Below are 27,356 nucleotides of genomic sequence, written 5' to 3'. Positions count from 1 at the left end.
GGTACTGGGGCTCAACAGGGCTCCGTTTCCCTTAAAGGAGCCCCACCTGTGCTGGGCAAAGCACAATACTGCACAGTGGGAACAGTCACTTCTGTGCAGTGCCAAGTAATTATTCAGGGAAGCACCTCTGGCTTGCTGGCCATGCAATGAAGCAAGCAACAATGGAGGCTTGCTTTCAGCCAGAAGGTTTGTTGCTTTTGTTCCTTTGCCCAAAAAGAAAAAAGAAAAGAAAAAGCCATGCAAAGGGTAACTTCAGTTGGGACCAGGAAGTTTTCAAAACAGGGCTTTTAGCTCGCATCTCTGTGCTTTCACATATTGGCCAGATTTACCCTGAAGTCCCTGTGAGCTATTGGGGAGCACTTCACACACAATTCGGGTTTTTCATTGTGTGTTAGAATGTAGCCTGATTTATATTTTAAAAATCCACTTTTTGCATTGGTTTGGGGGGGCAACTTAAAACTCACAGTAAGGAAACTTGTGGTAACGGCTGCTGTGTGAGAAACACCCACAGTGTGCAAGGATGTGGAAGTTCACTCTTTCCCCTTAGTTGCCCCTGTGAAGCAGCAATTTGCCCCTCAAGTGACAGTTTCTTCAAAATGCTGCTTTAGGGGTAACTTTCAGAAAGAAAACAGCACATGGGGAACAAGTGAATTTCCCTTCCCCAAGCAGCACTCCAGTCCTCGGCACATGACTATTTTTTGCAACAACAACAAACCCTCTTGGATTTCCTCTATAGCAGGCATTTGCATGCATGTCTAGTTTAACTCTTAGTCTGTTAAAACTCAGTGGTCTCTAAGGAGTGGCTCTAAGGAGTCTAAGGAAATACAGACAGAACAGAAGAAAAAAGCTCCAAAGAACATCAAAAGGCAAAGTAAGGTAACACTTTTCTTAGGGCCAACTAAAATAGCAGGAAGAAAAAGGATTGGGTGTGATGAAGAAGCCCCAACAGTTTGCAGTTTGCAACCGTTTTGAGATGGAATGCATTTTTTAAGTGCTAGACAGATTTCAATTTGTATTGAGGGCTGCTGGGGCAAAGAAATAAAAATGTTTTTATTCCCCTGTGTTCTGAAAATATAAAATCTAGCCGTTACTTGAATCTGTCCCCAGCACTAAGTGGAGCACGCAAATCCCTTGCAAATTGGACAGCAGAAAGAAGCTAGTGGTCTTTAAATTATCAGTGCACTGCTGGAGATTTATTTTCATCTATAGAAGCCAAACTAGGTAGGTTTCACCAAGAGCTCAGGATAAAATTAAGGGAGTATGGTCACATACACATGCTCCAAACTATGAGACATTACCTTTCTGCTTCGTTTAGAAGAGAGAATGGCTTATTCTCAAATTCTGTTCTGCATCTGTAAACTTTTAGCTTATGTTCATCTTAAATTCTTATCCTATGTTTGTTTACTCAGAAATAATTCCGAGATCAGTGGAGCATACTCTCCCTAAATATTATTGCTGTCCAAACTTGCCAACATTTTTTGCCTACTTTCCAGCAGGCTTATGAGATGACCTGGTATTGCACGTGTGTGTGTGTCCGTCTGTGTGTCCATACCCCTCCCCCCAACCCCGCATCAACTCCTCAATGTCTGGACTAATATGAACCAAATCAGGAACAGTTGTAGGAACACATAGTGACATCTCAATGGCATAGTTTGTGATGATGTCATCCATCCTGATTCAAGATGGTGGATGAGTAAACATTTGAGGTGCAAGGGAGCTAACTTAGCTCTGCTGTTGTGCTTTCGAGCACCTACCTAACACACAGCAATGGAGTTGGTGAAGCTTTCCCCACTGCTTCTCTCCTTCTTAAGAAAAGCTTTCTCTGTCCGTGTGTCAGACTAGTGTTACATGCCCATGGCTACTGTTTTATCTGTCTAGTAAATGAATTACACCATAAGCCAGAAATAAATGGTCAACCTTGGCTGGAACTTTGTATGCCTAAGTTAGCAATTATTGTGCACACTTATGGGAGAGTCACAGTGAAGTTTGCAAGACTGTATTTCTGGGTAAACAGGCATAGGCTCAAGCCATGTTTGTAAAATTACACACACATTATATCATATGACCTATGGCCACAGGAGTCTTTTTGAGGCACCTGAGCGTGTTTCCAGAAATTAAACACACATTCAAACAAGCAGAGATGGAGCCAGCCATATCATCAACAGCTTTCCAAAGCAGCTCCACCCTCTCTCTATAAAGGCCCAGATTGTGGCTTAGCAGGTGTAGCTGGCTTACTGGGAGTGGTGTGTTTGGATCAGTTATGGCGTGGACACTGGAGAAGCAGAAGGGGAGCTCTCTGAGTAGCAGCAGCTGGGACACTCAAGGCTGGAGGAGGAGGTTCCAGTAAGTATTCTGGTTTTGAGTTATCCTTGAGCTTTTCTCTTGTGTGGCTTCTGTCTGGGATGGGTTATGTGGTTTACATGGGTAGCTCATAGATTTGGCTAGTGACTTTCAATCCTTGTCTGAACTCTTGGGACATGTGTTATTTCCTTGCTTCTCACTAGAAAGAGATCTTGGAAGGCTTGTCTTCCAGCCTCTTTGCTCTCTCTGCTTTAGACTGCCGAGCCCTATATCCCTTCTGGATTGTGGATAAACTTTATGATAAGAGATCCAGCAAGGGAGAGTGGGCTGGGATTCTAATTTAGCAGATGGAAACAAACAAGTGACAGGAGCAAGGAACGATGTGGCTGCTGTAGTACTTCTGACAGGCGGAGAGAAATGTGGATGTGTTCGGCTTGTGCAGATGTGAGAAAAGTTGCCAAAATGTATCTGTCCACCCAACCAGTAAAGGAGGGGTTTGCCATTGCCTCAGGAGCCTAATTTTCCTTTGCATCTGATTATATGAGATCGGCCATCTGCCTGCATTCATCAGTCCTTTTTATGATGAGTCTCCTTTACCTGCCAGTCATGACTGGGATTACAGCTCATAGGGAGAAAAAAAGGAGGGAATTTACCTTTGGTTTATAATTATAAACGTAGCCACAGATGGGCTTCCCTTGTTTTCACATGCTTATGTTGCAATCTTTTTTTGCATTCTTTCTTAGGAATAATTGCTTTCATCCTTCTTAGCCTGGCATATCCATCCCACTGCTGTCTTTCTCTCCTTCCACCCAGTCTCTAAATCTAGTTTGTAAGCTCTTGGGAGCAGGGGCCTGTCTTAACATATGTTGTTCCATATGTTTAAGTACCATAAATCCTGAAAGCATTATATATGATTAAAATATTAATGTTGATGCAATGTTATATGCTTAACAAGCAATACTGGAAGATCTGGAGTAAACGGGACTTCATTTAGAGGCTGAGTCAGGGCTAGCCCCTAAACACTCTCATGGGCTTTTAGAACTCGGTTTTGTATAATATGAAGTTATTAGAAAGAGAGCCATGTCCTCTAAGCAAGCGCACAATGACTTTGTCATCAAGGAATAAAGACAACTTTCCTCACATTTTGACAGTATTGGGGGATGGGATTTTCAGGCCAAAGTGTGTTTTTAAATCACCCTAGAAGACACCTTTTAGGTGAACCCACTAATAGGAAGAGCCCCAGTTGCTGAGATTCAGGACTCATGGTGGTTCCATTCACACATTATGTCTTGTGCACATACAGTAGTATGTCTCCTATCTGTACCCTGCATTTGAGGGCGTCTGTACATGGGTTCATTTTAAAAAGTGAATGTATGTAGTCTTTCACATGAAAACATGTACATGTGTATGTATGAGCTAATGTGTGAGTAGAGCTTGGGTGTTGCAGCATCATGATCTCAAGGAGGCAGGGGTGTCGCAAGGTCATAGTCGGCCCTGGGACAAAAAGAGAGGCATGAGGAGAGCAAATAACAGACTGTTGTGTGGGATGGGGCCACCCTTGGGGGCTCAGGGATATTTGTTTTCCCCCCTTGCGACAACTGTAGCTACCAGCCCTGATAGGGGGATGACCACTATGCATGTCCTTATGGACACAGGGCTACAACAGCCTTTTGGTGGCCTGGATGTGTGATTTTTGGAGTCACCCAGATATTTTGGAAAGAGCAGATGTGTGCAAACCTCAGTTCCTTATTCAAGTTACTTCTATGCTTCTTCTGTTTAATTATAAGTTGGTCCTGATTCACATTCATACCTTCTAAGAGGGTAACATATAAGAAATGGCATGGGGAGGGGGGTTGGAAGTTTATATATATATATATACACACACACACACACACACACACACACACACACACACACACACAAACTCCAAACCCCCCTCCCCATGCCATTTCTTATATGTTATATATATATATATGTATATATAGACATCTCTTATATGTTATATATATATATAGACAAAACTCAGTTCTGATTCAACAGCTGCACCTTATGAGCTTGACAGTCTCCACCCGCCCACTAGTTCTCAAGTGTGTGGAAATTCTCTGTGAGGAGGGGATTACACTTTGCAGCTGCTCAGGGGAACGGCTGAACCCGAGCAAAAACAAGGAGCAGCTTCCGGGAGACTTGCAATGAAGCCCGAGAAGGTGGCGCTGTGCGTCCTGTGGGGACTTCGGTGGAAGGAGGGAGGGCCGCATGCGCTGCTGCTGCTGCTGCTGCTGCTAGGGCTGGAGCTGGCGGGGCTCCACCTCCTCCTCCTCCTCCTCTTTTCTTCCGCTGCCGCCGCTACTGCTGCTGTCGGCCATCACTGACGCTGGGAAACCGGGAGCCGCTGCAGGTACCGCGCTGACCCAAGACCCTCTTTTCATCAGGGGGCAGACCCGTCCCGACCCCGCCGACCCTGTAACTCGCCGCCACCCCATAATGCCCCCTCCCCGGGCCCTGTCACTATGGAAACAAGGCAGCATCGAAACTCCCCCACCCCCTACTTGTCCACCCCTCTCCTTGTGATGATGGCCTCTCCCCTTCTAGTGATGTTGTCACCATGGAGACCCCGCGATCATGTCACTCTTGCCGCGCATCCCTCAAGATTGCAGACATGGCTTCTCCTTTCTCTCCCCACACCCACTGCTTCCCATCACCATAGGAACAAGCCAACACCATCCCCACCTGAGACAGAAATAGGATCATCTTTCTCTTCCCTTGACTCCACAATGTAATAGGGTCGATATGCATTGCTCGCTATGTCCTTGCTCCTCATCCTCCTAACACTCAACAGCATCCGCTCATTCCTCGCTTCCTCTCTCTGTTTGGGATCAGCGATTCGGCTCACTTTGAGAAGGGACCCTTCTCTTGGCCGGGCCAGAGGGGAGGGCACATTGAGGGCCAGATGGCATCCTGCAGAGGGCTGGATTTGACTCGGGGATCACCAGTTGTTGAGTTGTCATACAGATGCTGGTGCAGGCGTTGCCAGCTTGGGGACTGCATCCCTGTTCTGCTAAGCTGTTGGAGTGGGGCGGGGCTCTGTTTGCTAATCCAATCATGAGGAGCAAATGGATGAGCTTCTTTTCCTGGTCACAAAGCCTGCTAGGGTTGACAAGAATCAATCGGTAAGGTAATAATGGGTTGGAGGGGGGGGGGGGGCTGGATGTAGTGGTGTTGCAGGCTTGAAACTACCCATGGGCTGCCAATTAGCCATCCCTGACCTGGTGCCATGGCAGATCGCTTGGTCTTTGCTGCCATTATGTATAGGGAACACCCTGGCTTCTCGGTAAAATCTGAACTTGTCTCCCCTCCCAGAAAAATATATTTTGACAAATCAGTGGTTCCAAATGGACACACAATCAATGCTAGAAAATTATACACCACACCTCCATAATCTGTTTGGATTGATTCGCCTTCCCCCAGTTTTTCAGAACCATTGTTCAAAAGCTTTATTTTATGATGTTGGATGGGAGTATGGATTATCTACTCTTGGCTTTCCCTGCCCAGTAGTCCTGCTTGGTCTTGTGAATTTTTAACAGCTAAGGCATTCAGATAAATACACTATAATAGCCATTCAAGCACCCTTTGGCCTTGAAGGTGTATGCCTATGGATAGGCTATCCACTGCCTCAGGCTTTAGATTCCTTCCTACACTCTGACACGTTTGGCTCTTATTTCCTGACTGCAGGCGCCCACTCACAAGCTCACCTGAGCGGCCAGTGGCAGCGTGGGGCATGGCCGCAGTGTGGCAGCAGGTGTTGGCTGTAGATGCACGGTAAGTGGAGAGGAGAGCTGGTCTTGTGGTAGCAAGCATGACTTGTCCCCATAGCTAAGCAGGGTCTGCCCTGGTTGCATATGAATGGGAGACTTGATGTGTGAGCACTGCAAGATATTCCCCTCAGGGGATGAAGCCACTCTGGGAAGAGCATAAGGTTCCAAGTTCCCTCCCTGGCTTCTGCAAGATAGGGCTGAGAGAGATTCCTGCCTACAACCTTGGAGAAGCTGCTGCCAGTCTGTGAAGACAATACTGAGCTAGATAGACCAATGGTCTGACTCAGTATATGGCAGTTTCCTATGTTCCTAAGTCTAATGCAACAAGGCCTGAAAATGACTTGGACCCATTCTTTGCTGCTGCAAAGTGTGAGGTTTACAGAAGGGATCAGGTTGCTCCTGTGTTAATTGTTCAGGGGGGCAGTATCTAGTAGGAGAATCCTAAATCCAAATTTGGTGGGCTCCTTGACAGTACAGCTGCATGGTTGTGAACACAACTTGATACTTAATGCTAGATAGTTTCTCCAGATGCACAGGTCACCCTCTGGAACTGTTGCAATTGGTTTCGAGCATTTAAATTCACCACACCTAACATGTCCTGAAATATGGGTTAAGGTGCTTTGACTATCTTGATATTGGCGGTGGGAAGTGGCCAGCATCTGAGATGTAGCTAATCTACATGTGTATGGATTTATAAAATTTATCTTAGTTACAGTGCGAGTTACAGAAACAGTTACAGTGCGACAGTACTGCAATGTCGTGCCAATGGGTACTTGAGGTCACTGTGTGAAACACATGGGAAAATAAAGGAATTGAATTCCACATTTGTGCATATTTCTCACTCAGTGGTCTCATGTGCCCTCTTGACACAACACTGCATTGTTGTCAGCAGAGTACTGCCCCTGGTGTAGTAATACAGGGCACTGTGCTGCAGGGAATCTTGTAGGAGATTCTCTTCCCTCAGCTGGTGCTAACCCAGCATGGTATTAAAGAGCAATAAGAGTGGGGTGGGGCTTAGCGTGGGCACTACTTACTCGAGCTTCCAGCAGCTGATACACCAACCCCTATTGCAGGTACAACGCATACCGCACCCCAAACTTCCCACAATTCCGCACGCAGTATATCCGCCGGCGCAGCCAGCTGCTGCGGGACAACGCCAAAGCCGGCTACGACCCCTCGCTTCGTAAGCAGTATCTGCGGCTGCGCAGCCAGCTCCTGGCCCAGCGCTACGGCCCCCTCTCAGAACAGAGCAGCTTTCGCGCCTACAGCAACAGCATTGTCCGAAGCAGTCGCACCACGCTCGACCGTATGGAGGTAACCAGGGCTCCTGTGTTCAGAAGGAGCCAGATTGAAGCCAGCCCACTGCATGTGGCCGGGAGTATCCCTTATTAAATGAAGCTTGTAGGGTGATTCACCCTGGTGGGTAAGAGGGCTGTAGGTGCTTTGTGGAAACACTGAGGTCAGCACTTGCTGTGAGGAGAGAATGGCTCCCATTAAGCACCCTGCTGCTTGCAACACGGCCATCCAGACTCCTACTCCATGCAGCACAGCATCCTTTACCACTATGATCAGGACCATGTGTATTTTAGTCCCAAAGCAAGCTAGCCAATATGTATGTGCAGACATCTATTGATAGACCTGTGTCTATACAGGGAGCGGGTGGGGCTGTAGCTCAGTGGAACATCATCCGCTTTGCATGCAGAAGGTCCAAGGTTAAATCCCTGGAATCTCCAGGTGGGGCCAGGTAAGCATCCTGTTTGGAGGAGCGGCTGCAAGTCAGTATAGGCAATACTGAGCTAGATGGACCAATGGTCGGACTTGGTATAAGGCAGCTTCCGATGCTCCAGCCATTCTGCATAAATCTGGTTCAAAGAATGTGGAACTCTTGGCAATGGCTTGGGATAACAGAGGGCAAGGGAAAAGGGTAATGTAGAGATAAATGCAGAAGCAGGCCTAGGCACAGTGGCTATTGAAAAGGGTTAGGTAGAGAGCCCCTCCTATTTCAGAGTCTTCCTCAAAGTGCCCAAGTATTTCCTGTCATGAGGACTAGCAAACAGAGGATATGGAGTTTAAACATGTAGTTTCCTACAGCAGTGCCCTGCTGCTGCTTCCTCTTGTGCCATAGCTTCCTTTCCTGAACTCCTTGCCTTGCCCTGTTGGGGGTTGGGCCTTAGCCTGCTTTCTGCAGAATAGCATTTCCCTGCAGCATGGCATCCAGTTTACTGTTGCCCTCAAATGTAACTGTTGTGTGTCCTGTGTAGGATTTTGATGACGACCCAAGAGCATTGGGTGCCCGTGGCCACCGCCGCTCTGTCAGCCGAGGGTCCTACCAGCTGCAGGCTCAAATGAATCGAGCCGTCTACGATGAGAGGTATGAGGCCAACGGGGACTTGATTGGAGGCTCAAAGAGGGCATTAAGCCCCGTGTTCAGCTCACTCTGTTCATTTGATATGTCATTTATTTTGCTTACAGTCTAGAGTTTTGATTGGGAAGGGCTGGAGATAATGAGTGCTCCAGTACTGGATCAGAACACTATCCAGATGATGTAGTCGGAGCAGTTTACTTGGGGCTGATTTTATCTTGTGCCCATTCTATTGAAAGTATATTTCATGGTGTGTCCTCATCTACCATCTTGTTTCATATCTTTCTTCAGGCCCCCAGGCAGCGTTGTGCCCACTTCGGTGGCAGAAGCCAGCCGTGCCATGGCCGGGGATACTACATTAAGTGAGAACTATGCCTTTGCTGGCATGTACCATATATTTGACCAGCATGTGGATGAGGCTGGTGAGTAGAGCAGGAGTTCAGTGGCAAGACCATTGGGATTGGCTAAGTGTCTTCCTTCTGTCTACTAATGTCACATTAGTGCAGGGCTACACAACTCTGATCCTCCAGCTGTTGTTGGACCACAGCTCCCATCATGGCCACTGTGACTGGGGATGATGGGAGTTGTAGTCCAACAACAGCTAGAGGACGAAAGTTGTGCCGCCCTGCACTAGTGTGTAGGATATAAGCCAGGCTGATATGAACATCATTCTTTGCAAAGAAAGATACAGGATGGGCATGTATGAAGGCTCCACACAAAGTACAGGAATTATTTTTCCCACCTTCTCTGGGTGGGAGTGAGAACTGTGAGACGGTGGGTGGGAAATGGATATCAGCTAGTGCTTATGCTGGAAAACATGCCTAAATGCTATTGAACACTCTTCACCAGCAGCCCATCACAATGTCTCCCTTTCCCCCACAGCACAACTCTTGCATACTTCCTGGAAAGAGCGGAGTATGTGTATCAAAGCAGGAAGGGAATCCTGTTCTGAGTGGTTCCTGGCCTGGGAATGTCTGTCTGTAGTGTGAAAAATAATTAAGAATCTCTGAGCCTGCCAGTCTTTTAAAGGGGTGTTGTCCCTGCCCTTGCTGTCAACATCCACCTGACCATCATTCTTTCCTTTCTTCTTAGTGCCCAAGGTTCAGTTTGCCAATGATGACAAACACCTACTAGCTTGCTGCTCTCTGGATGGCACCATCTCCGTGTGTCAGTTAGTACCCACCCCTCCTGTGGTGCTGCGGGTGCTGAAAGGGCACAGTCGCGGGGTCTCTGACTTTGCCTGGTCCCTCTCCAATGACATCATTGTTTCCACATCACTTGATGCCACTATGCGCATCTGGGCTACAGAAGATGGCAAGTGTATTCGGGAGATACCAGATCCAGATGTCTCTGAGCTGCTCTGCTGCACCTTCCAGCCCATGAACAACAATCTCACAGTGGTAAGTGAAGGTCATGTCTTGGAGATACTGGCCCCCTTCCACCTTTTGGGTTTTTCCTGTTCAGGAGACAAGTAGCTTTCCCTAACTGGGACAATTCCCCTCTTCCAGATAATGCAGGCTTTCTTGTTTAATACCAATGAACTCGTTGGTTCATTCAGAAGAAACAGAATCCATATGGTTGTCCCTACTCATGGATGTGTGTCTGTTGCAAGACAAGGAAGTTAACCTTTAAAAAAAAACACACTACTAGATGTTCCAGCTTTCTAATGAAGCAAAGTGGGGAGGAAAGAGTCTAACGGGGTGAAGAGAGTAAGAAAGCAGGCCAGAGTGAGTGCATGCATACTACTTACTCTCATCTTGTACTCTGTAGAATAGTTTGTAACTGATGTGTGTTTATCTGTCCATGAGGTGGGGAACGGAAAGCACAACCTCCATGTAGTGAACATCTCAACAGGGAAAAAAGTGAAAGGTGGCTCAAGCAAGTTAACAGGCAGAGTGCTGTCTCTCTCCTTTGATTCGCCTGGCCGTATCCTCTGGGCAGGAGATGACAAAGGCAGCATCTTTTCTTTCATCTTTGACATGGCAACAGGTGAGTCTTGAATGAGCTAGGGAGTGTAGTTTGGATCGGGATTAGTTAAGTCCCAGTTGGGCTCAGCCACCAGCCTTTCATTTCCTGCCCCTCTGCAGGAAAACTGACCAAGGCCAAGCGACTGGTGGTTAATGAGGGCAGCTCAATCACCAGCATTTCTGCTCGCTCCTGGATCAGCCGAGAAGCACGTGACCCTTCTCTCCTCATCAATGCATGTATCAACAAGCTGCTGCTGTATCGGTGAGGGGCCTTGCATGATATTGTCCTACTAGAAATAAGACCATGCTTTCTGCTCATATGCAGAATACTAACAAGCCCCTATTACAGGGTGAAATACAAGATGCACATTTGTCTAACGAAAGCTTGAAGAAACGGTTGGCTATGATTAGTCTACTGGATACAGTAGTCTAATCATAGCCAACTGTTTTAACATTAGAAATCAGGAGGTCATCTTAAATTCAGAGTCCCTTTCAAGTAAATGCAGGTATAACCTGTAATTTACCCTCTACTTTTTAAGGAGATTGTCGTAAATTCATAGTCTTCGTCCATTTGGGTAAATACAGTATTTATCTAACGGCTGTCTATTCTGGCTACTTTTCCTGACAGGGTAGTGGACAATGAAGGGACACTCCAGCTTAAGAGAAGCTTCCAGATACAGCAAAACTCTCATCCTGTCCGGAGCATCTTCTGCCCCCTTATGTCCTTCCGCCAAGGAGCTTGTGTTGGTATGATGCCCAAGGGGCCAATGCAGAGGGGATGCAGGGCAGCCATTTCGCCCCTGGGGGGTTTCTTAGGGCTTGCCAACTCCCTGCCTGCAGTTCCTCAACTTCATGTGGCTGTCATTATGAATGGCACTGGATTGCTGCAGGGTTAGAAAGCAAAGAGTGGGAACTGTAGGCCCCTCCTTTGTAAAGCTCCTCCAGCTTTCTCTTGCCCCCTCTAATACCCTCTCTTTGTGCATTTCAGTGACTGGCAGTGAGGATATGTGCGTCTATTTCTTTGATGTGGAACGTGCCACCAAGGCTATCGTTAACAAACTACAGGGTCACAGTGCTGCTGTGTTGGATGTCAGCTTTAACTGTGATGAGAGTCTGTTGGCTTCCAGTGATGCCAAAGGCATGGTCATAGTCTGGAAGAGAGAACAGAAGTAGCATTCCTTTCTCTGACAAGTGGAAAGAAGTACACTAACTCCACAGGAGGCAGCTTAGGTGGAGAAGAGCCCTGAAAGGAGCCGGAAAGGGCTTGGTTTCTCTCCCTTACTGGTAGCTTTTCATCTTCTGCTAGGAAAATACTGAGCATACCTCTACAGCAACCCAGCAGCCATTGTTTCCCTGCTTTACAGTTAGTGGGACTCTATGCAGCAAAGTATTCAAGAAGGTTATCCTATGAGCAATTCTACTTTTTCCTGTTTTACACCTGAGGCTTATGCTGTTCAATGTCAAGATTGTCTCCTATTGATGGCAACTGCAGCTGATAGCACTATCTGCTGAAAAGGGTGGTAGTGAACGATGCTACAGGGCCTCTGGCTGATTGTTCATTGGCAGAAGAAGACTTGAGACGACTGGGTTCTTTTTTGGGAGGATGGGGCTCAGAAGCATAGAGTCCAATGGTTATAGCTCTATTTAATAGTCGCCTGCTCTTCAGTGACATGAAACTGATTTGCTGTTTCAGCAATGAACAGTATTGCTGCTTGTTCTCTTCTGGAAACACTAATGCCAGTAATACTTTATACAGCACTGGTTGAAATACTATGTTCAGTATTCCGTCACACCAAGGACACAGAACTCCAGAAACCAACACCACCACCTTTGCCTCTAGATTGCTGAACCGAGCCATCTACTTTGAAGGATCAGCCTGCAATTTTGATCTACATGTGGGATATATGCACTTCTGCTGCTTGGACTCTGTGCACACCTCCACTACGACAATTCTAATTGCTCATCTCCAGATTGGTTTCTGGCATGCTTGTCAAGAGCAACTGCTAATGGCTGAATGTCTTTCTGTTACAGATAGTGTGGAGTGGAGGTGCACCTGCTTCCAAATCAATAGTAACTACCTAGAACACTAGTAGTAGCCTTTTGTGGAATTTACACAAGCTCTGGCTTGAAAATTCTTGACAGCTGTATGCTTGTACCCTAGTTCTACCAGAAGATGAAGCAGAGTCTGCTAAACTGAACTTGGCAGCTACTGAAGAGGCAAAAGTCACCCACCTTCTCTTCCATAGCATGTGTGACATTGTAATGGCAGGGGCGGGGAGGGGGGGGCCTTGCAGGCAGCTAGTTATATTGAAACTTTTGTATTGTTTGCTTTTTGGGTGTGTGTGTGTCTGCGAGAGAGATTTTAGAAGTTATTTTTTAAGTTAACTAAGCAGCGCTGGAAAAGGTGACAGTGCTTGCCCAAGTAAGTTTTTCAGGCAAGTGCTGATAAGGGGAAGCTTCAAAGTTTAGTCACATAGGTTACCTTATGAAGAAGCATGTGCCTAGCTGAGGGGACCATATCCAAGAAGTACAAGCTACCTACATTTTTACATCAAGCCGACTGCATGGCTTATGCAGTGTTAAGATCTGAGAGGACTGGAAGAATGTATACTAATGGCAACTGATTTATAATGCAGTCATAGCTGCTCTAAGAAAATAATATTTACATATGTACAGGATGAAGAACTGGAATTAATCCATAAAGGGACAAAGTTAAAAAGGTAGAATAGAAATCACAAACTTCCTATGAGCATACATATGTTTGAGAAGGTAACATATTTGATGATGTTTTAACCGATAGTATAGCTGCAATCCTAGTAAACTCTTAACTGCAAATTCTTAGGCTTAATTTAGAAATAAACTGATGATGTGACCTTTTGAGAGATGGTGCTGCTTTTTGTAAAAGCTTTGGAGTACTGCTTTAATGTTGTAATTTAATTGTTACAAAGTACTCAGCCCATTCCATTTATCTCAGATTAGCTGCCCTTCTGTAAACCTGGATAGCCATACAAAAAAGTTAATATATTGGGCCAAATACTGTTCTCTACATAGGATTTCACTTTAGTACTACACTAAGACCTTCAGAGGCTATACCAGGACCTGGAACATTCATTAGAGAGGGGTTCCAATTCACACAAACATGGAAGAAGTTGACGAACTGGGACAGGAGCTGGTTTATCTCCTTAAACAACCTGCTTATTTAAGTTGTATGCAAGGCCAATTCTGTACTAGTGGTGTTCATTGCAAGGCCCATGAGCCAGTGGCAGTTCCCTGGCTAGTGGGCCTATGTGAAGCTTCAGCCAAAGCTGAGTAGTCCACACAGCCCCCCAGTTACCATGCAGAGGTGGCCAGTGCTTCACCCACCACTGTGTAATAGAGCCCTCTCAAACCCCAGCACCCTCTTGGAAGGTAGTCAGAGTACTATGTAGTCCTTCTCCCATAGAACTCTAAGGGGAAAATACTGAGGAGGTCTACACTGCCTGGCATCCCATCTGTACCTTCCAAGATGGCATTGGAACACAACAAGGTGCTTTTTCTCTGAAAGCCTCCCCACTGGTCACTGGGAAAACACAGCACTGTGCAGAGGTCAGTGAGTTGAAAAACTGCTCTCACACTGAAGCTTTTTTGCCAAAATGACCCCCACATGGGAAAATAGTGAAGATCACTGCTATAGTGCATGAACCAGTTTGGCATGAGTCAGTGGTGATGAAATTTATAATAGTACTTTGTGGTTCTAAGGGTACACTTTTCTGGCCAGTTCTCTGATCTTAATAGCTATATGAGGTGCAGAAATTCAGCAGGTGCAGCTGTTGGTGATGAAATGGGAACACTGAATTTCTGTCCACCAGGTAGCATTCTGAATAGCTGCCTTAAGGCTCAATAGTGTGAAAGCCAACTTTATATGGACTTCACTAGAGGATCAATGATGAGAGTGCCCTTTTCATCCTTAAGCACTGAAGAATTAACAATAGCAACCGTGTGGGAATGCTCTTCCTCATATGCCTTGGAGTGTTTCACAAGGATATCATCCCAGAGGCTGTCTCTTTGAAACAGAGGGCACAGTAGGGTTAAAACCCTTGTTGCTCTCTTACTTTATGTTGAATAGAAATGCAGAGACACTGAACTCCCTCTCCACAACCACCACATGCTAGTCTCTCTTAAATTAAACACAGCATTCAAATCTAGAATTCCCCATAGATACTGGAGCTGCTCCCCACCCCATTGCCCTGAGCTCTCTATTTAATTAGAAAAAAATTAACCCAGATGGTCTCTATTTGCAGTTACCCACAGATGTAGATATGGAAGCATGGCCCATCAGTTCTTTCACCATAGGGCCAGCAAGTAAAAAATACTGTAGCTCATTATGTTAAAAAAAATTAGATTTGACAGTGACGATTACAAGGGCAATGGATGCTATTATACAGTTAACTGATTGTAAAGCCTCACATTATGTACCCTGTGACTGCAGTGCTATGAGCTATTCAAGAGATCCATAGAAATGATCTGAGAATCTTGTATGGCTATCCCAAATTTGTTAAGTGGAAGGTGCTGCCAATTTTCACTCTCCACATTCAGTTACACAACTGAAGTCAGAAGTTTTTGTTTTAAAAGGAAATAACCAGTACAAAGTGGTGTTTCAAACAAAATAAGGAATCCAACCATCTAATTCAGTTAGTTGGTCATAATTCAAGAACTTCACCATAACTTCCAAGATACAGCTGCTTCCAGAAGCTCTCTACTCAATCCACTTCCAAAAATATTTTTTTTAAATGTCCTTTTAAAAACAAATTCATTCATTAAAAGAGGCAACATTGTGGCTTTTTAGTCTGCATAGGGCTTAACTCCAAGATTGGTATTAAGTGCGACTTCAAGTACAAATGATCTGGCCTCTCTTCTACACCCTCATGGAAAGGAAGTTCCATGAATGTGTAGAGGTGGGTCAGCAGTTATCTATGGCACACTGAGGTAATATACAGGAAAATCCATTTTAAAAAAACCCAAGCGGCTGTGTTTTCCCAGCTACCTGTAAAGCAGCTAGGAAGTGCTTCTTTAAAACCAGGACTTCTATCCCTTAGAAAACCATACTGAAGACAAGAAATTAGCCAGTGTACTCTGCCACATGGCATCTGCAATCAAGCCTTTAAATCAGTAAGAAGCTATAACTGAGGTTCTGATAAGACACATATAGATTACGGTGGGTGTTGTTTTTTGCAGCCAGCATCTGAGCAGCAAGTTTAACAAACCAAACCACCTTCCTATCAAGGAGACCCCTAACTGCCATTTTTTAAAAAACCCTCCTGTCTGGCAGTGAGAAGCAGCCAAGTGGGACTGGGAAGCAAGCACAAGAGATGTGGGTCACTGCACTCTTTGCAGTCCATAGTCCTGGTAATCCAATTTTCAAGCAGGTAAGTTCCTGACTCTTACCCTCCGTCTGCAATCTTTCAGCAACTGCCAGTTTGTCCCCTGGCTTCTAGACCAAGCCTGACCAGGTATCTTCCAAGCAAAACTGGCAGGGAACTAGAAGAGGTATTTCCGGCAGGACTCTGTGCCACATTTACACTCAATACGCATCCGCTTCTTCGGGGAGCCAGCCAGGCCTCCTACTAGGCCAAAATTAGAGTCCATCCTTGTGCTCTCTGCATTTACTGGGTCCACTGTGAAAGAGAAAGAGATGGGGTAGGATGGCGGGGGATCAGCACTGAAGACAAGGTGTTGCTTTACAGCATACCTAGTTTTTATTTTATTTTTAAACAAACAGCTCCTATCCCATGCCCTCTGACAACAAGGCTTCTTATTGACCCAATAAATTAAGCTCTGGCAATTGCCCATTTCTTCAGCATTGCCTGTCTTAGTGACTTCTAGCTATCACACCCTTAAGGAGAAGATAAGAGAGTTCAAATTGCATCATCAGTCCTAATCCCTGCAGCCTCCCCACTGCATTCCATCAGACAGTGATAGGTAGCAATACGCTCTCAAATTCTCCAGCATGTCATTTCTTACCCTGCATGTTGTAGTCAAAGGTGAGTTCCTCACCAGCACGGATTGACCGAGTAGCAAAAAAGGCAATGCGTGGCAGCCGTTCATCCAAGTTTTCAATGAAGACATTGTACACCTGTAGGTTGGGGTTACACTGGAAGTGAAGGACACAGAGATGAGAGAGGATACTAAGACAAACTCTGGATTAGAAGTAGAAGTTATGTTAAGGAAATGTTTCCCTCCCCATTGTGATCTACCCCACTCACACTATGGTTGACAAAGTGTGAAATGTTGCCATAGTAGGCAGCATCTACTGTGTATACATCCTCTACGTAGTCCAGGTCAAACAGGTAAGTGGCACCCTGACAGTCATAGATCTGACCCCGTCGCTCAGCCTCCTCTGAAGTGATGATCTGGGAGAAATGGGGAAAGACAGTGAGCACTGCAAACAGCATCGGGTTAGTTTCTGCTTTCTTAGCTGCCTACTATGAACCATCTCTCCAGTTCCCTGTAACTTCTTGCATTTCCTCTAGAGGACTTCTGCCTTCCTTGTGCTTTATATGCCTTTATAAACACATCCAAGTACCTTAACCCTGTCTTCATATTCAGAAAAAGCTTTCATTTACCCAAAGAGCTCATAGTAAATATGTAGTTCTCCACCTACAGTCCTAGAGTCATTTTCACTCATGTAGAAGAATTGCTGAAAAATCCCTTGAATTTCAAAGAATTTTTTGAAGCTCAAGATTACTGAAATAGACATACAATGAGTGAAGGCAAATCTGTACTGTGCACCTCTCCCTTTCTGGCATCTATCCCCGATGTCCAATAGGTGGCTCCAATATACTTCTCTACTTCACTGGGCTATGTTCTAATACAGGAAAGTTTGAAAGTATCAAGTGGGCTTTGTTCTACTATAGCTTTATCGGTGCTGGTGTATTACAGAATGTTAGAGAGTAGCAAAATTTGAGCAAAGTGAAAGATTCTTCTTAATGCCCTTGATTTTGGGACAAAAAAGAAAAAGTGCTATATAAGGCAGACAATTAAAAAGGATCTCGTTTTAAATTGACACAGCAGTTTCTGAACTGAGCTGCAGCAATTTGACACAAAAGGGAAAGGCAACCAAGAAGATTTTAGGGAGACAAATTACTGCCCGAGTCACCAGGTGCACATCTTGGTTTGTACAGAAGACTTGTACAGTAACTTCTTTTCTATTCTTTTTGGGGCAGCCTGGCTACTTGCTCTGCTAATTCAGCAAAGAGGCTAAGCATCTCCTTGTGCACTCACTCTGGAATGCAGAGGAATGGCTGCTTATTCTTGCACAAAAATAAAAGACAAGGCCAGACAATATTTCCACTCCACAACTGCATTCCTTCACTAGCCTGACAAGTTTTCAGGGCACTCTTTGCATTGAGTCAGATTCCTGCAGATGGATCTGTGCCACAGATCCCACCCATGCTGGTATCTTGCCCCTGATCAGTACCCTCAACGGGCCTTATATGAACTTTCCAAACTCCACCATCTCAGATTGGATTTCAGTGTAGCAGTCTACCTTTAAATCCACATTTACGATTTATACCAGTGTGTATAAATCGTAATTTATACCAGTGTGTATAAAGCATGCCATTATTGTGTCAGCTCTTACAACTTGAAAGAGGTCAACCCAGGTTCCCCCCTCCTCCTTTGTACCATGGACCGCAACTGAACACCTTCTGCATCACGCCTGCCCATCATACCTCTCCTACATATTCCATGACAAAGCTGTTCTTGCGGATCTTCTCCAGTGTGCGTACACCCCAGCCACGCCCATTATCCGTCCGGAAAATGCAAAGATCATAACGAATGCCCTTCTGTACCACACGGTTGGGGCAGTCAATCCCACAGCAGCACCGAGAATTGCATTCATAGATGGGCATGCCAGCCTTGATCTTCACTTGGCCCAGCTCATTATAGGCAAATTTGTGGTGTGAAGCACCAGGGCAGCAACCCCCTGCAGCTTCCGACAGACAGTCCCGGCACTCACAGCCCACAGCCACCTGGTTGAGAGTGATGCCCTCCCCAACCTTATACTCATTGATGTAGACAAAGTCCCGGGGAGGCCCATTCAAGTCCACCTCATTCTCTACCACAATGCGTCCCTTGTGGTTGCGCTTGGCGTTGAGCTCATATTCCCAATGCCGCAGAGCCCGTCGCTGTTTGGCCTTCTGTACTAGGTAGTTGGAGATGCCTTGGTCAAGCAAGCGCACGTTCTTTTTCAGCTTGCCTTCTCGGCGGACCAATGCCTGCTCAAGGTCCCGGTGGAACTGTCTGAGAATACTGATACAGCGCAGGTTCTTACGGGGCTCCCAAGTGTTCTCTGAATCAGGGTAGCCCCTCCACTTCACTAGATAGTATTCATCATCCTGAGCAAAAGGTAACCATGCACAGCATCAGTATAAAACATGACCATTTCCCAGAACTGAAAACAGACCTCAAAAAGTAATGTATTCTAATAATCTCTTCTCCTCTAACCTACTAAAACCAAAACCTAAGGATACAATCCAGGAGTCCTGAGTGGAATTTAGCAACCCTAAACTGTCTATATATCATTCCTTCCCAACAGCTGAATTATGTTGGGACCTTTATTCAGAGAAAATTATTTGCTCTCCAATTCAGAATTTTTTGGCTAAGATTAATGGGACCTGAACTCTAATTTTTTTTCCATCTGGGTGTGGAATGAGTTTTGTTCTGGGCAGCAGTATCAAGGCAGTATTTGAGCACATGCATTCGGAGTAGGGCCTTCCTGATTCAACCTGAGCAGGATCTAAAATTAATTGAGCGGATATCAAAAAAACTTGTGAGCACGCACATGGGCACGCCTTAGCGGGAACACTGAACCTGAATCAGGAGAAGATAAAAATAAATAAATGCCAACTAATATTACATATAGAACCAATCAACAGAGAGCTGGTGACGAAGGCTGATGTAAAGTTACATCCAAAGGAAGTAACAGTTAAGCTGGAGGAAGGCCTGAGAAACTCACCCGGACTTTCTTGTAGTCACACAAATATTCCACTTCAAAGTCACTGAGGTTTTTTCTGGTGATGCCCAAGTGAGGGCAGCACACCTTCTCCAAACGACACAGATCTTGAAGCTGAGACCAAGTTGACTTGCAACAAACAGTACAGGCTATAGAGGATAGGAATGGGGGGCGGGGGGAGGACAGATATGTGTGGTTAGAAGAAAAATATTTTTGCCTTTGAAAAAATAGGCTTTTCTGGTAGGTCCCACCAAGCATCTTATCTGGGAATCATTAAGGGAAGAAAAACCTCAGGATATCAAGTATGTTACGCACTTCTGAGATTTGCTGTGAGGGACACCTGAAACAGCATCTCAAGCACGGTTGGTGCAGGGCACCTGAGAAAGCACCTACTATACTCCCAGATTTACTTTTGCATTCTGTTCTTGTTCCAACACCAGCCTTACATTTCTCCCAACCATAAGTTCCTTGGCATAGTGCTTCATTTGCACATCTGTAGCTCATTTGTTCTCTTTCACACACACGTAATGGTTACAAATCCCAAAACAGGTCCAAAGCCATCAGAGCTCCCAAAACAGGTCCAAAGCCATCAGAGCTCCCAAAACAGGTCCAAAGCCATCAGAGCTCCCAAAACAGGTCCAAAGCCATCAGAGCTCCATGTATACAACTCAACTAATACCTGTCATGTATACAGCTCAGCTAATCCACATCACGCACACGCAGCACCGTGTACTTTTGGGAGTACTTCCAGTCTGATGTGCACTGGGGCAGCAAGGAAGTATGCTGCTGCCCCGTGGGCCCGTTTTTTTAACACAGCACCAGCAAGGAAAACGTGGCAGAGGGGTGTGTGTGTGTGTGTGTGTGTGTATAAGAGTACCCTCCCCGATCCTTGAAGCTATCCCCCCGACAAACCTTCGAACCGGCAGTCACCAGTTCCGTGCACATCCCTAGTTCTAACTGCTTATCTTTGGAGGTCCAAACAACATACATCACAATACTATGACCATTTCAAGTCCCAAGCAAAGAATCATTCTTAGCTTGCCAATTCTTCAGACTGACTCAGGTCCTAGAAAGTAAGGTTATCCTCCCCCTCCAATTTTACAAACGGGAACAAAAAAAGCAGGGGGAGGAGACAAGTTTCCTTAAGACCACAGAACCAACAGAGTTCTAGGTAACCAGTGCAGATGAAATAGTATGAGAACTCTGTATGCATTAAGAGGCATTCTGGACCAAATGAAATTTCTGAAGTAATGCATCCCACTACTCATAAGATAAGCTTACAATCTTTTGATCATTTTACTCTCTTGTTTTCACAATTAATTTTAGGCCATGAATAACCAAATCCCATGCATATCAACAATGGACTAAGATAACACCCAGCAAAGCCTCTAAGGAACTGTTGTTTTCAAATTGCTTACCTTTCACCTGCAGGAACTTCATTCCTTTCAAGCATATAAAACTGAATGCACTGGATTGCAAGGTGCCCTCACCTTGTGAAGGGTTTGAAGGATGTCATGATGTTTTGAAGGTCATGATGTTTCACAATTTAGCTTACTGACATCTGCCCCAAACCCTTGGGATGAGGTAGGCTATAAAATCTGATGCAACCAGCATAAGCGAGCAAGATTTACAACTACATTCAACAAATTAGTTGGTAGGTCAAGACTATTATGGACGCATATACTTATGGAGGCAAGGCTGACATAAAACACAATGAACTGAATGCAGCAGGAAGGCAGTTTTTTTTAGTTCAGCCACATCCCTTTATGCTGAAAGAGATTCTCCTCTGCCTAAATATTTCTGACTGCTTAGCTCAAGCCGTTAACAGCAACAACAAAAACTTAGATACCAAGAACGCATGCACTCCCCCCCCCCTTTTTTTTTTTTTTTTGCAGACAAGCTTGCCATGACTGAACCCTGGAATTGTCAGAGCGCGGAATTGTGAGGCGCGCACGAGCTGATCAGGAAGAACGGAACTCGCGTGGCCGGGATCATGACACCCGCGGCGCGGAGGGCAGAAACCAACAAGAGAGCCTGACGACCGGCCAGCCCAGCAGTCTCTGAGCGGCCTTATCGGCAGCAGCCAGGTGGTCACCCTCCCTGTGCAGGGGAGAGCCGGGGTCAGAAACCAGCCTCGTGGGGTTTATCTCCCCCCACCCCGCCCCAGCTCTTCTTCTGAGGGGAACTTTCAGACTTTCCGCCCGGCGGCGGCGGCAGCAGCGGGGAGCACATGGCGAAAACAGAAGCGGGGGGGGGAGAGCTCCAGGAGGGAGAACGGAATGGCTGGCAGACGAGAGGAAGGCGGCGCGGCAGGGCCGGGGGCCAAACGGGAGCCCAGGGAGGCTGCTGGACTGGCCAGGCTTGAGCGGGGTCGGGGCTGAGACTTGCTGTAGGTAGGACGGAGGTCGAGGCTTTTATTTTATTTTACTGGGGGGCGGGGAGGGGGAAGAGAAGGCAGCGCTGCCTGGCGAGGGGCGCCCGTTTCCTTTCTCCTCCTCACTTCAGGTTCCTATCTGCCCCCCTCTCCTCCCCCCGCCACGATCCCTTCTTTCCCGATCTCGGCGCGAGACGGCCCATAGCCACGCCACGTACACTGCCTGCCTCGCGGCGCCTTCCCCTCTCCGCCCAGTAACGGTCGCGCACTGCCGCCTCCGCGCCTCGCGCCGTTCCGAGCGCGGCGGCCGCTAATTGGCTCCTGTCCGGGCAATACCGCGGACCCTCCGCCGCTCTTTCTTCTCGCTCGCTAGCTCGCGCGCGGCGCTCCTCCCCGCTCCAGCCGCCTCGCAACACCGCAAGTCCGGCGCGCGCTTCCCAGCTTCGCTCACCTTTTAAATTTTCCGCCATCTTGAGCTTTTTTTCATTTCCCTCCAGCCACTGAGACCGCCAGAAACTTTTCATCTCACAGAAAAGGGAGAGGGAAAGGGGCGGGGCCGGAGTATCCCGTGGCGCCCTCTGAATCTCTTCCATTGAGTCTCGCCTTTGAGTCATCTGCGTGCAGCCCAATGGTAAGTTCTGCGGCTCCTCTAAGTCCCACCCAGCAACCTCGAGGTCGGCTTCCCCGCTGACCTCATTTGCGTTGTCCCGTCGGTGCTTTGGCTGAAGCCGGTGGCGAAGCGTGGGAGCCGCGATTGCATGCCGGCAGCAGCGCCTTCAGACGCTGCAATCACGAGCGCTCGCGGCATTCCGGAGGAGTCCTCGTTTCTGTCTGTGGAGCAAAACGTAGAGTCTTGTGTGGCGTCTTAACAAGGGCTAACTTCATCACCCCCACAAAGAAATAAGTTGTGGAAAGCGGGATCAAAAAGCAAGAGGTGCCGCCTGCAACAGCACTTTCAAAGTACTATCAAAGAACCACCACGAGAAGGAGTCGGGGCTAAAGGTTGCACGCAATATAGCATACTTTCGCCTTTTTCCTTCAGGTTATAACAATCACGTGGACCCTGAACCTTCTGCTATATGGCCCTCGTGAAGCACTATCCCTATATTCTGTTTGTGGAAGAAGTTGCTTACCTCTCTAGAAACGAAATCTTTGAGAGGGAAGCGGATGCATCGCGACGCTCCTGCACTGCACATGCGTATAACATGTTCACACAAAATTTTAGTTCACATTTAGACTCTTCTCTACCCTAACTGGCTATCTAGTTAAGTAAGTGTTGCTGAATATTTTCTGGACAGTTGCAGCTATTCTGTGCAAGTGGATCCATTGTGAGATTAAATGTTCTGTTCAACATACTTTAAAAGTAAAGCCCTCGGATAATGCAGCAATTTGATGCAGGCTCTTCTCCATTGTCTAAGGGGCCTGGCCTGTGTTTCTGAGGATGTGCAGCACTCCTCTTTCTGATTTTTAAAATGATGCCTTAAAAAAAAAAAACAGTATAAAGACAGAGTGCTTACAAGCCTCTTAAAAATATTTTTTAGAAGAACAAAAACAGACCACATCATTTTTTCCCCTGGCTTTATTAACTTCCATGCTGGCAATGAAAAGGAAATTTAGGTTGGGCCAGTAAAAACACAAGAACCTTGCCAGATGTTATTGAGTGTCTGTCTAGTCCAGTATTTTGATTCCACAGCAGTGGCTAGCCAGTTGCCTCCTGGAAGCCTGCAGTCAGGGCATGAAGCAACAACCCTTACTTATTGTTTGTCTCCACTGTCTCCTATTCAGTATAACTATGTACGCAGTATAATGACATGGTGGAGTGGTTAGAGGTGTATGCTGTAGTGGTTAGAGCAGGGCTGTATAACTTCAGCCTTTCAGCTATTTTAGTACTACATCATTCCCAGCCACAGAGGCCAACTGCCAGGGATTATTGAAGTTGTAGTCCAACATCTGCAGAAGGGTCCAAGTTGTGTAACTCTGGACTAGACTGTTGGATGGGGACCAGGGAGAAGAGACCCAAATTCAAATCCCCATTCAGCCATGAAACCCACAGGATTATTCCGGGCCAGTCACTTATCTCTCAGCCTAACCTACCTCACCAGGGTTGTTGCAAGGATAAATATAACCATCATGTACACTGTTCTGGGCCCCTTGGAAGACGAGCAGGATAGAAATACAAAAATAAAATTAAAATAATCCCTGCATGTAGGGGTGCCATTGACAAACTGATCGTTCATGAATTTGTCTAACCATCTTTTGACCCTCATCCTTACCCTGGGTACATAAATGAAGCGTAAACATGCAAATCACTGTACTCCAAGTTATGCCCTCCCAGAACATTGTTACCTGCATTTTCTTGGAAGTACTCTCCATTTAAAATAGTGGGACTTACTTCCCAGTAAACATGCATAGACTTGTGCTATTTTCTTAAGCCCACTGTTTTTTCATTTTTAAAATTTTATTTTTCATTTACACTCTTAGGCTTAATTAAAGAAACTACTGTGCTCTGGCATTTTCTCAGCCAGTTTGCAAAAAGCTAAAACAAACAGTAAAATCATTTATAATAATCAATTTTTTAAAACCCACATAATACCAGAAACCAGAATGAAAATGGTAAAGATGTACTCAGGTGCAGAAGAGAAGAGACATGATGATAGCCTCAGTCCCCAAATCATTACTGTATACCTCAAAGTCATGCCTTTTCATCCTACAGTATGTTGTTCACAAAACATAATAATTGGACAGGAACAGAACAAAAAAGGATACAAATTGAAATATTTTTTGTGTGATGAAAAATAAGTTTCATCCCCTAATCAATTCCTTCAATCCACTTTAAAGATTTGGGATCAATGGTATAACAAATTGGCATCAGACATTTCTCCAATTTCTACCATTTGGAAACAGGAACTTTGCAACCAGGCAGGAAAGTGGGTGAATTCCATCTGTGGAGAAACACAGATATTACTAATATATTCGATATTATGTCCAAAGATAGATTATTAACAAAAGTTCCAAGATAAATATGAAACCTTGGTACCAGTATTTGAAAATCCAACATCTCTAATCTCTTCAACACAATTTTGAAGACGTGTTTAAACAGCAGCTCACAGAGTTTAAGAAATTAATTTTAAGATCACTGAATCAGACACACCTTCTTTTTCATGTGTAGCAGATTTTAGGGGATTGTAACTGGTGTAAAAAGCCATCTTATATTCATAAATGGAACATGAAGAAGAATTAGACCAAACATGGAGAAATTCTCTGATCCTTCTTGTTCCTAAATTCCTTAACCTAATATATAGGACTTATCCTTTAAAATAGCTTTATACTGGTACTTAACACAATGTAACATACTATATGTATAAGCAATACATATTATATTCATATTTGGAAAGGATCTGTGGAACCAGAATCATCATACATGCATTGTTGGTGGAAATATCATAAAATACATCATTACTGAACTACAATAATGGAATATGTTTAAAAAACAAACAAACTGGATATAGTTTTGAAACCTAAGATGCTTTTATTGAAAATATAGAAGTAGGAAGAATTCAACAACAGCTGATCATACTCCTCCTTATAGCCCCAAAATTGTAAGTAGCATGGAAATGGGGGGGGGGAGCACTCTCAGCCAGAGGCTGATGCAACAAAATATGAGACATAATGGACAAAACTATAACCCTGTTGAAAGTAATAGCAAATCCAGGTATAAGGATTTGTTGTTGTTTTTTTGCTGAAAAAGTATTTTCCTCACAAACTGGAATTATAAAGAGACTCCCAACTGCAATCTACTGCACTTGTATACAGCAGCTAGGACTGCTTTTCAGTATAACAAAATGCATGGCTGACATGAAGAGCAGCCCACAGTCAATGGTAGGGACCCGCTGGGCCGGCTGCGCAGCTTAAAAGGCATCCCAATGCTGCTCTGCTGCCCAGAAGTGGTTTTAAAATAATCCATAGCAGCCCCATCACTACCCCATTGAAGCTGCCTTTTTAGTTGGGCAGCAGCCACAGTGGGTCCCCACCATAGATGGAAGTCTACCTGTTATGTCAGCCCATATCTTAAAAACCCTGTCTAGTGTAAGTACTTTTACATTCTGACAGTTTTATGCATTTGTTTAATTAGTATTCTGCATATCAGAAGTCGGGGTGCCAATTTATTAGTAGATTGTATTTTTTAAAATAAAAGCTGTATTTTCAAAAACCATACCTCTTCAAAAAGATGGAAGAATAGCACTAAGAACAATCTGCACCTGTGGCAATTGCGCTAGTGTTTTGTTCTTTGCAAGAAAGTAAAGTCTAATTCTCTGTGTCTCAAAAGACACGGAAGAAGTGTATGGAAAATATGGGAGGGCAATGATTTGATGCCCTGTGAAAAGTGAGGGATCTAGCAGTGGTCATTCCAGAATCAATGCGTTATCTGGGATGGTCCTGCCTGAATATAAAAGTAACGTTCTGGTTGGGTGAGACCCTTAGAGAAGAGTCCTCCTGAGATTCAGAAGAGGTTCCAGAGCTAAACCCTAGAAAACCCTCACTCAGATTAACCTCTGTTATTGTTGCTTTATTATTATAAGCAAGCTGTTGCTGTGAAATCTGATTCCTCAGCGTATGCTGTTTCAAACTCAATCAGCACGAACACTCTTGCTTCCTCTTCCAGGTTTCTCTAGATTCTAACCAATGACAACAAAATCATAGCTATGATTAGTAAGCAAGAGGAAGTTTAAAAGGGTAAACATATACTTGCTATAAATTCCATTATTCTAGGTTTCAACAGGGCATTCTTACATCTGAGATAGCAAGCCCTCTGAGTCACAAGACAGGGTTAATCTTACTTTATAAGGGAAACTTAAGAAGAACTCTGTTGGGTCAGATAAATGGTCCAGCTAATCCAGCATCCTGTTTCATACTGTGACCAACCAGATTTATTAATTATTTACTACCCTTGCACACCACCTTTCTCCCAAGACAGTCAAAGTGGTTAGATACATGATTTTACATGACGCCACCTAGCTTATAGCTGCGCTTCTCCGAAAAGCCCTTACTGAACCTTAAGGGACCTTTATTAATGCCATGGGCTATGGTGTGAGCAGCTGCAGGAGGAGGGGAGACTGCTGGATGGAAACACTTGCTTTGCTAGTGAAACTCCACCCAGTTTCCATGCCCTTTCTCCTCCCTTTGCAGCATTGCATTGCAGCACATAGCTTTGCAGTGGGTCCCTTGATCCTTGGCAAAGGCTTTTCAAGAAGCTCAGGGGTCTGTCTGGGGAGCAGGGAACGGTTACATGTACTCTACATTTGACTGGCATCACTTTGTATGTGAGCCATTGTTTTTAGCCTGCTGTTTTAATATTGTAGTGTTTGTTTCTTTTTTCAGCTTTTATAAAATAGCTATTAGATTTTTGTTTCTATTTTTAACTGTATACTGCCCTGTCAACATTTTAGTTTAGACAGTGGTGTACACATATAATTAATAAACTAGCTGACCCTGCACAGAGCATCTGTGCGGTTGTGCAATGAGCCTGTGGCATCCCCCCCACGCACAC

At 45.3% G+C, this 27,356-nt stretch overlaps 2 protein-coding genes and 1 long non-coding RNA gene across 8 annotated transcripts; 2 read left to right on the top strand and 1 right to left on the bottom strand.

Moving 5' to 3' along the window:
• Positions 1-841: 841 nt before the first annotated feature.
• Positions 842-13,314, top strand: WDR13 (WD repeat domain 13). 4 transcript variants are annotated; one of them, XM_053293423.1, is made up of 10 exons: positions 842-871; positions 6,031-6,117; positions 7,187-7,427; positions 8,375-8,484; positions 8,767-8,897; positions 9,568-9,875; positions 10,284-10,464; positions 10,563-10,704; positions 11,071-11,189; positions 11,431-13,314. In XM_053293423.1, the coding sequence occupies exons 2-10, from the start codon at positions 6,077-6,079 to the stop codon at positions 11,613-11,615; spliced, it is 1,458 nt and encodes a 485-aa protein (XP_053149398.1). In that variant the 5' UTR covers positions 842-871; positions 6,031-6,076; the 3' UTR covers positions 11,616-13,314. The 4 variants fall into 4 exon arrangements, with proteins under 4 accessions (XP_053149398.1, XP_053149396.1, XP_053149397.1 ...); XM_053293421.1 differs by lacking the exon at positions 842-871 and adding an exon at positions 1,664-2,343; XM_053293422.1 differs by lacking the exon at positions 842-871 and adding an exon at positions 4,549-4,696.
• On the bottom strand, positions 13,051-22,551 carry SUV39H1 (SUV39H1 histone lysine methyltransferase). 2 transcript variants are annotated; one of them, XM_053293425.1, is made up of 6 exons: positions 22,260-22,551; positions 19,438-19,583; positions 18,152-18,817; positions 16,685-16,831; positions 16,443-16,572; positions 13,051-16,096 (listed from the first exon to the last, which is right to left on the bottom strand). In XM_053293425.1, exons 1-6 carry the CDS (start codon positions 22,420-22,422, stop codon positions 15,960-15,962), a joined length of 1,389 nt encoding a protein of 462 aa, XP_053149400.1. In that variant the 5' UTR covers positions 22,423-22,551; the 3' UTR covers positions 13,051-15,959. The 2 variants fall into 2 exon arrangements, with proteins under 2 accessions (XP_053149400.1, XP_053149401.1); XM_053293426.1 differs by lacking the exon at positions 22,260-22,551 and adding an exon at positions 20,853-21,970.
• On the top strand, positions 21,309-23,196 carry LOC128343987 (uncharacterized). Of its 2 annotated transcripts, XR_008315649.1 has the most exons (3): positions 21,312-21,827; positions 22,306-22,439; positions 22,851-23,196. It is a non-coding gene; the product is annotated as an uncharacterized LOC128343987 (long non-coding RNA). The 2 variants fall into 2 exon arrangements; XR_008315648.1 differs by having other exon boundaries at positions 21,309-21,827; positions 22,306-23,196.
• The last annotated feature ends 4,160 nt before the right edge of the window (positions 23,197-27,356 follow it).

The sequence above is a fragment of the Hemicordylus capensis genome, chromosome 2 (genome assembly GCF_027244095.1).
Source record: "Hemicordylus capensis ecotype Gifberg chromosome 2, rHemCap1.1.pri, whole genome shotgun sequence".
In the NCBI taxonomy this organism is placed as follows: Eukaryota; Metazoa; Chordata; class Lepidosauria; order Squamata; family Cordylidae; genus Hemicordylus; species Hemicordylus capensis.
Note: the sequence above shows the minus strand (reverse complement) of the source record. Positions and strands in the feature narration are given on the sequence as shown.

What these genes read in the sequence shown, in the direction of transcription:
- WDR13 (XM_053293420.1), top strand. Translation starts at nt 5,311, where the DNA reads ATGCTGGTGCAGGCGTTGCCAGCTTGGGGACTGCATCCCTGTTCTGCT. An exon ending in AACAAGCTGCTGCTGTATCG is followed by an intron (nt 10,705 to 11,070) that starts GTGAGGGGCCTT and finishes TTTTCCTGACAG; the next exon opens with GGTAGTGGACAATGAAGGGA. An exon ending in CCGCCAAGGAGCTTGTGTTG is followed by an intron (nt 11,190 to 11,430) that starts GTATGATGCCCA and finishes TGTGCATTTCAG; the next exon opens with TGACTGGCAGTGAGGATATG.
- SUV39H1 (XM_053293425.1), bottom strand. Translation starts at nt 22,422, where the DNA reads ATGACTCAAAGGCGAGACTCAATGGAAGAGATTCAGAGGGCGCCACGG. An exon ending in GATGGCGGAAAATTTAAAAG is followed by an intron (nt 19,584 to 22,259) that starts GTGAGCGAAGCT and finishes TATCCTCTATAG; the next exon opens with CCTGTACTGTTTGTTGCAAG. An exon ending in CTTTGACTACAACATGCAGG is followed by an intron (nt 16,097 to 16,442) that starts GTAAGAAATGAC and finishes TCTCTTTCACAG; the next exon opens with TGGACCCAGTAAATGCAGAG.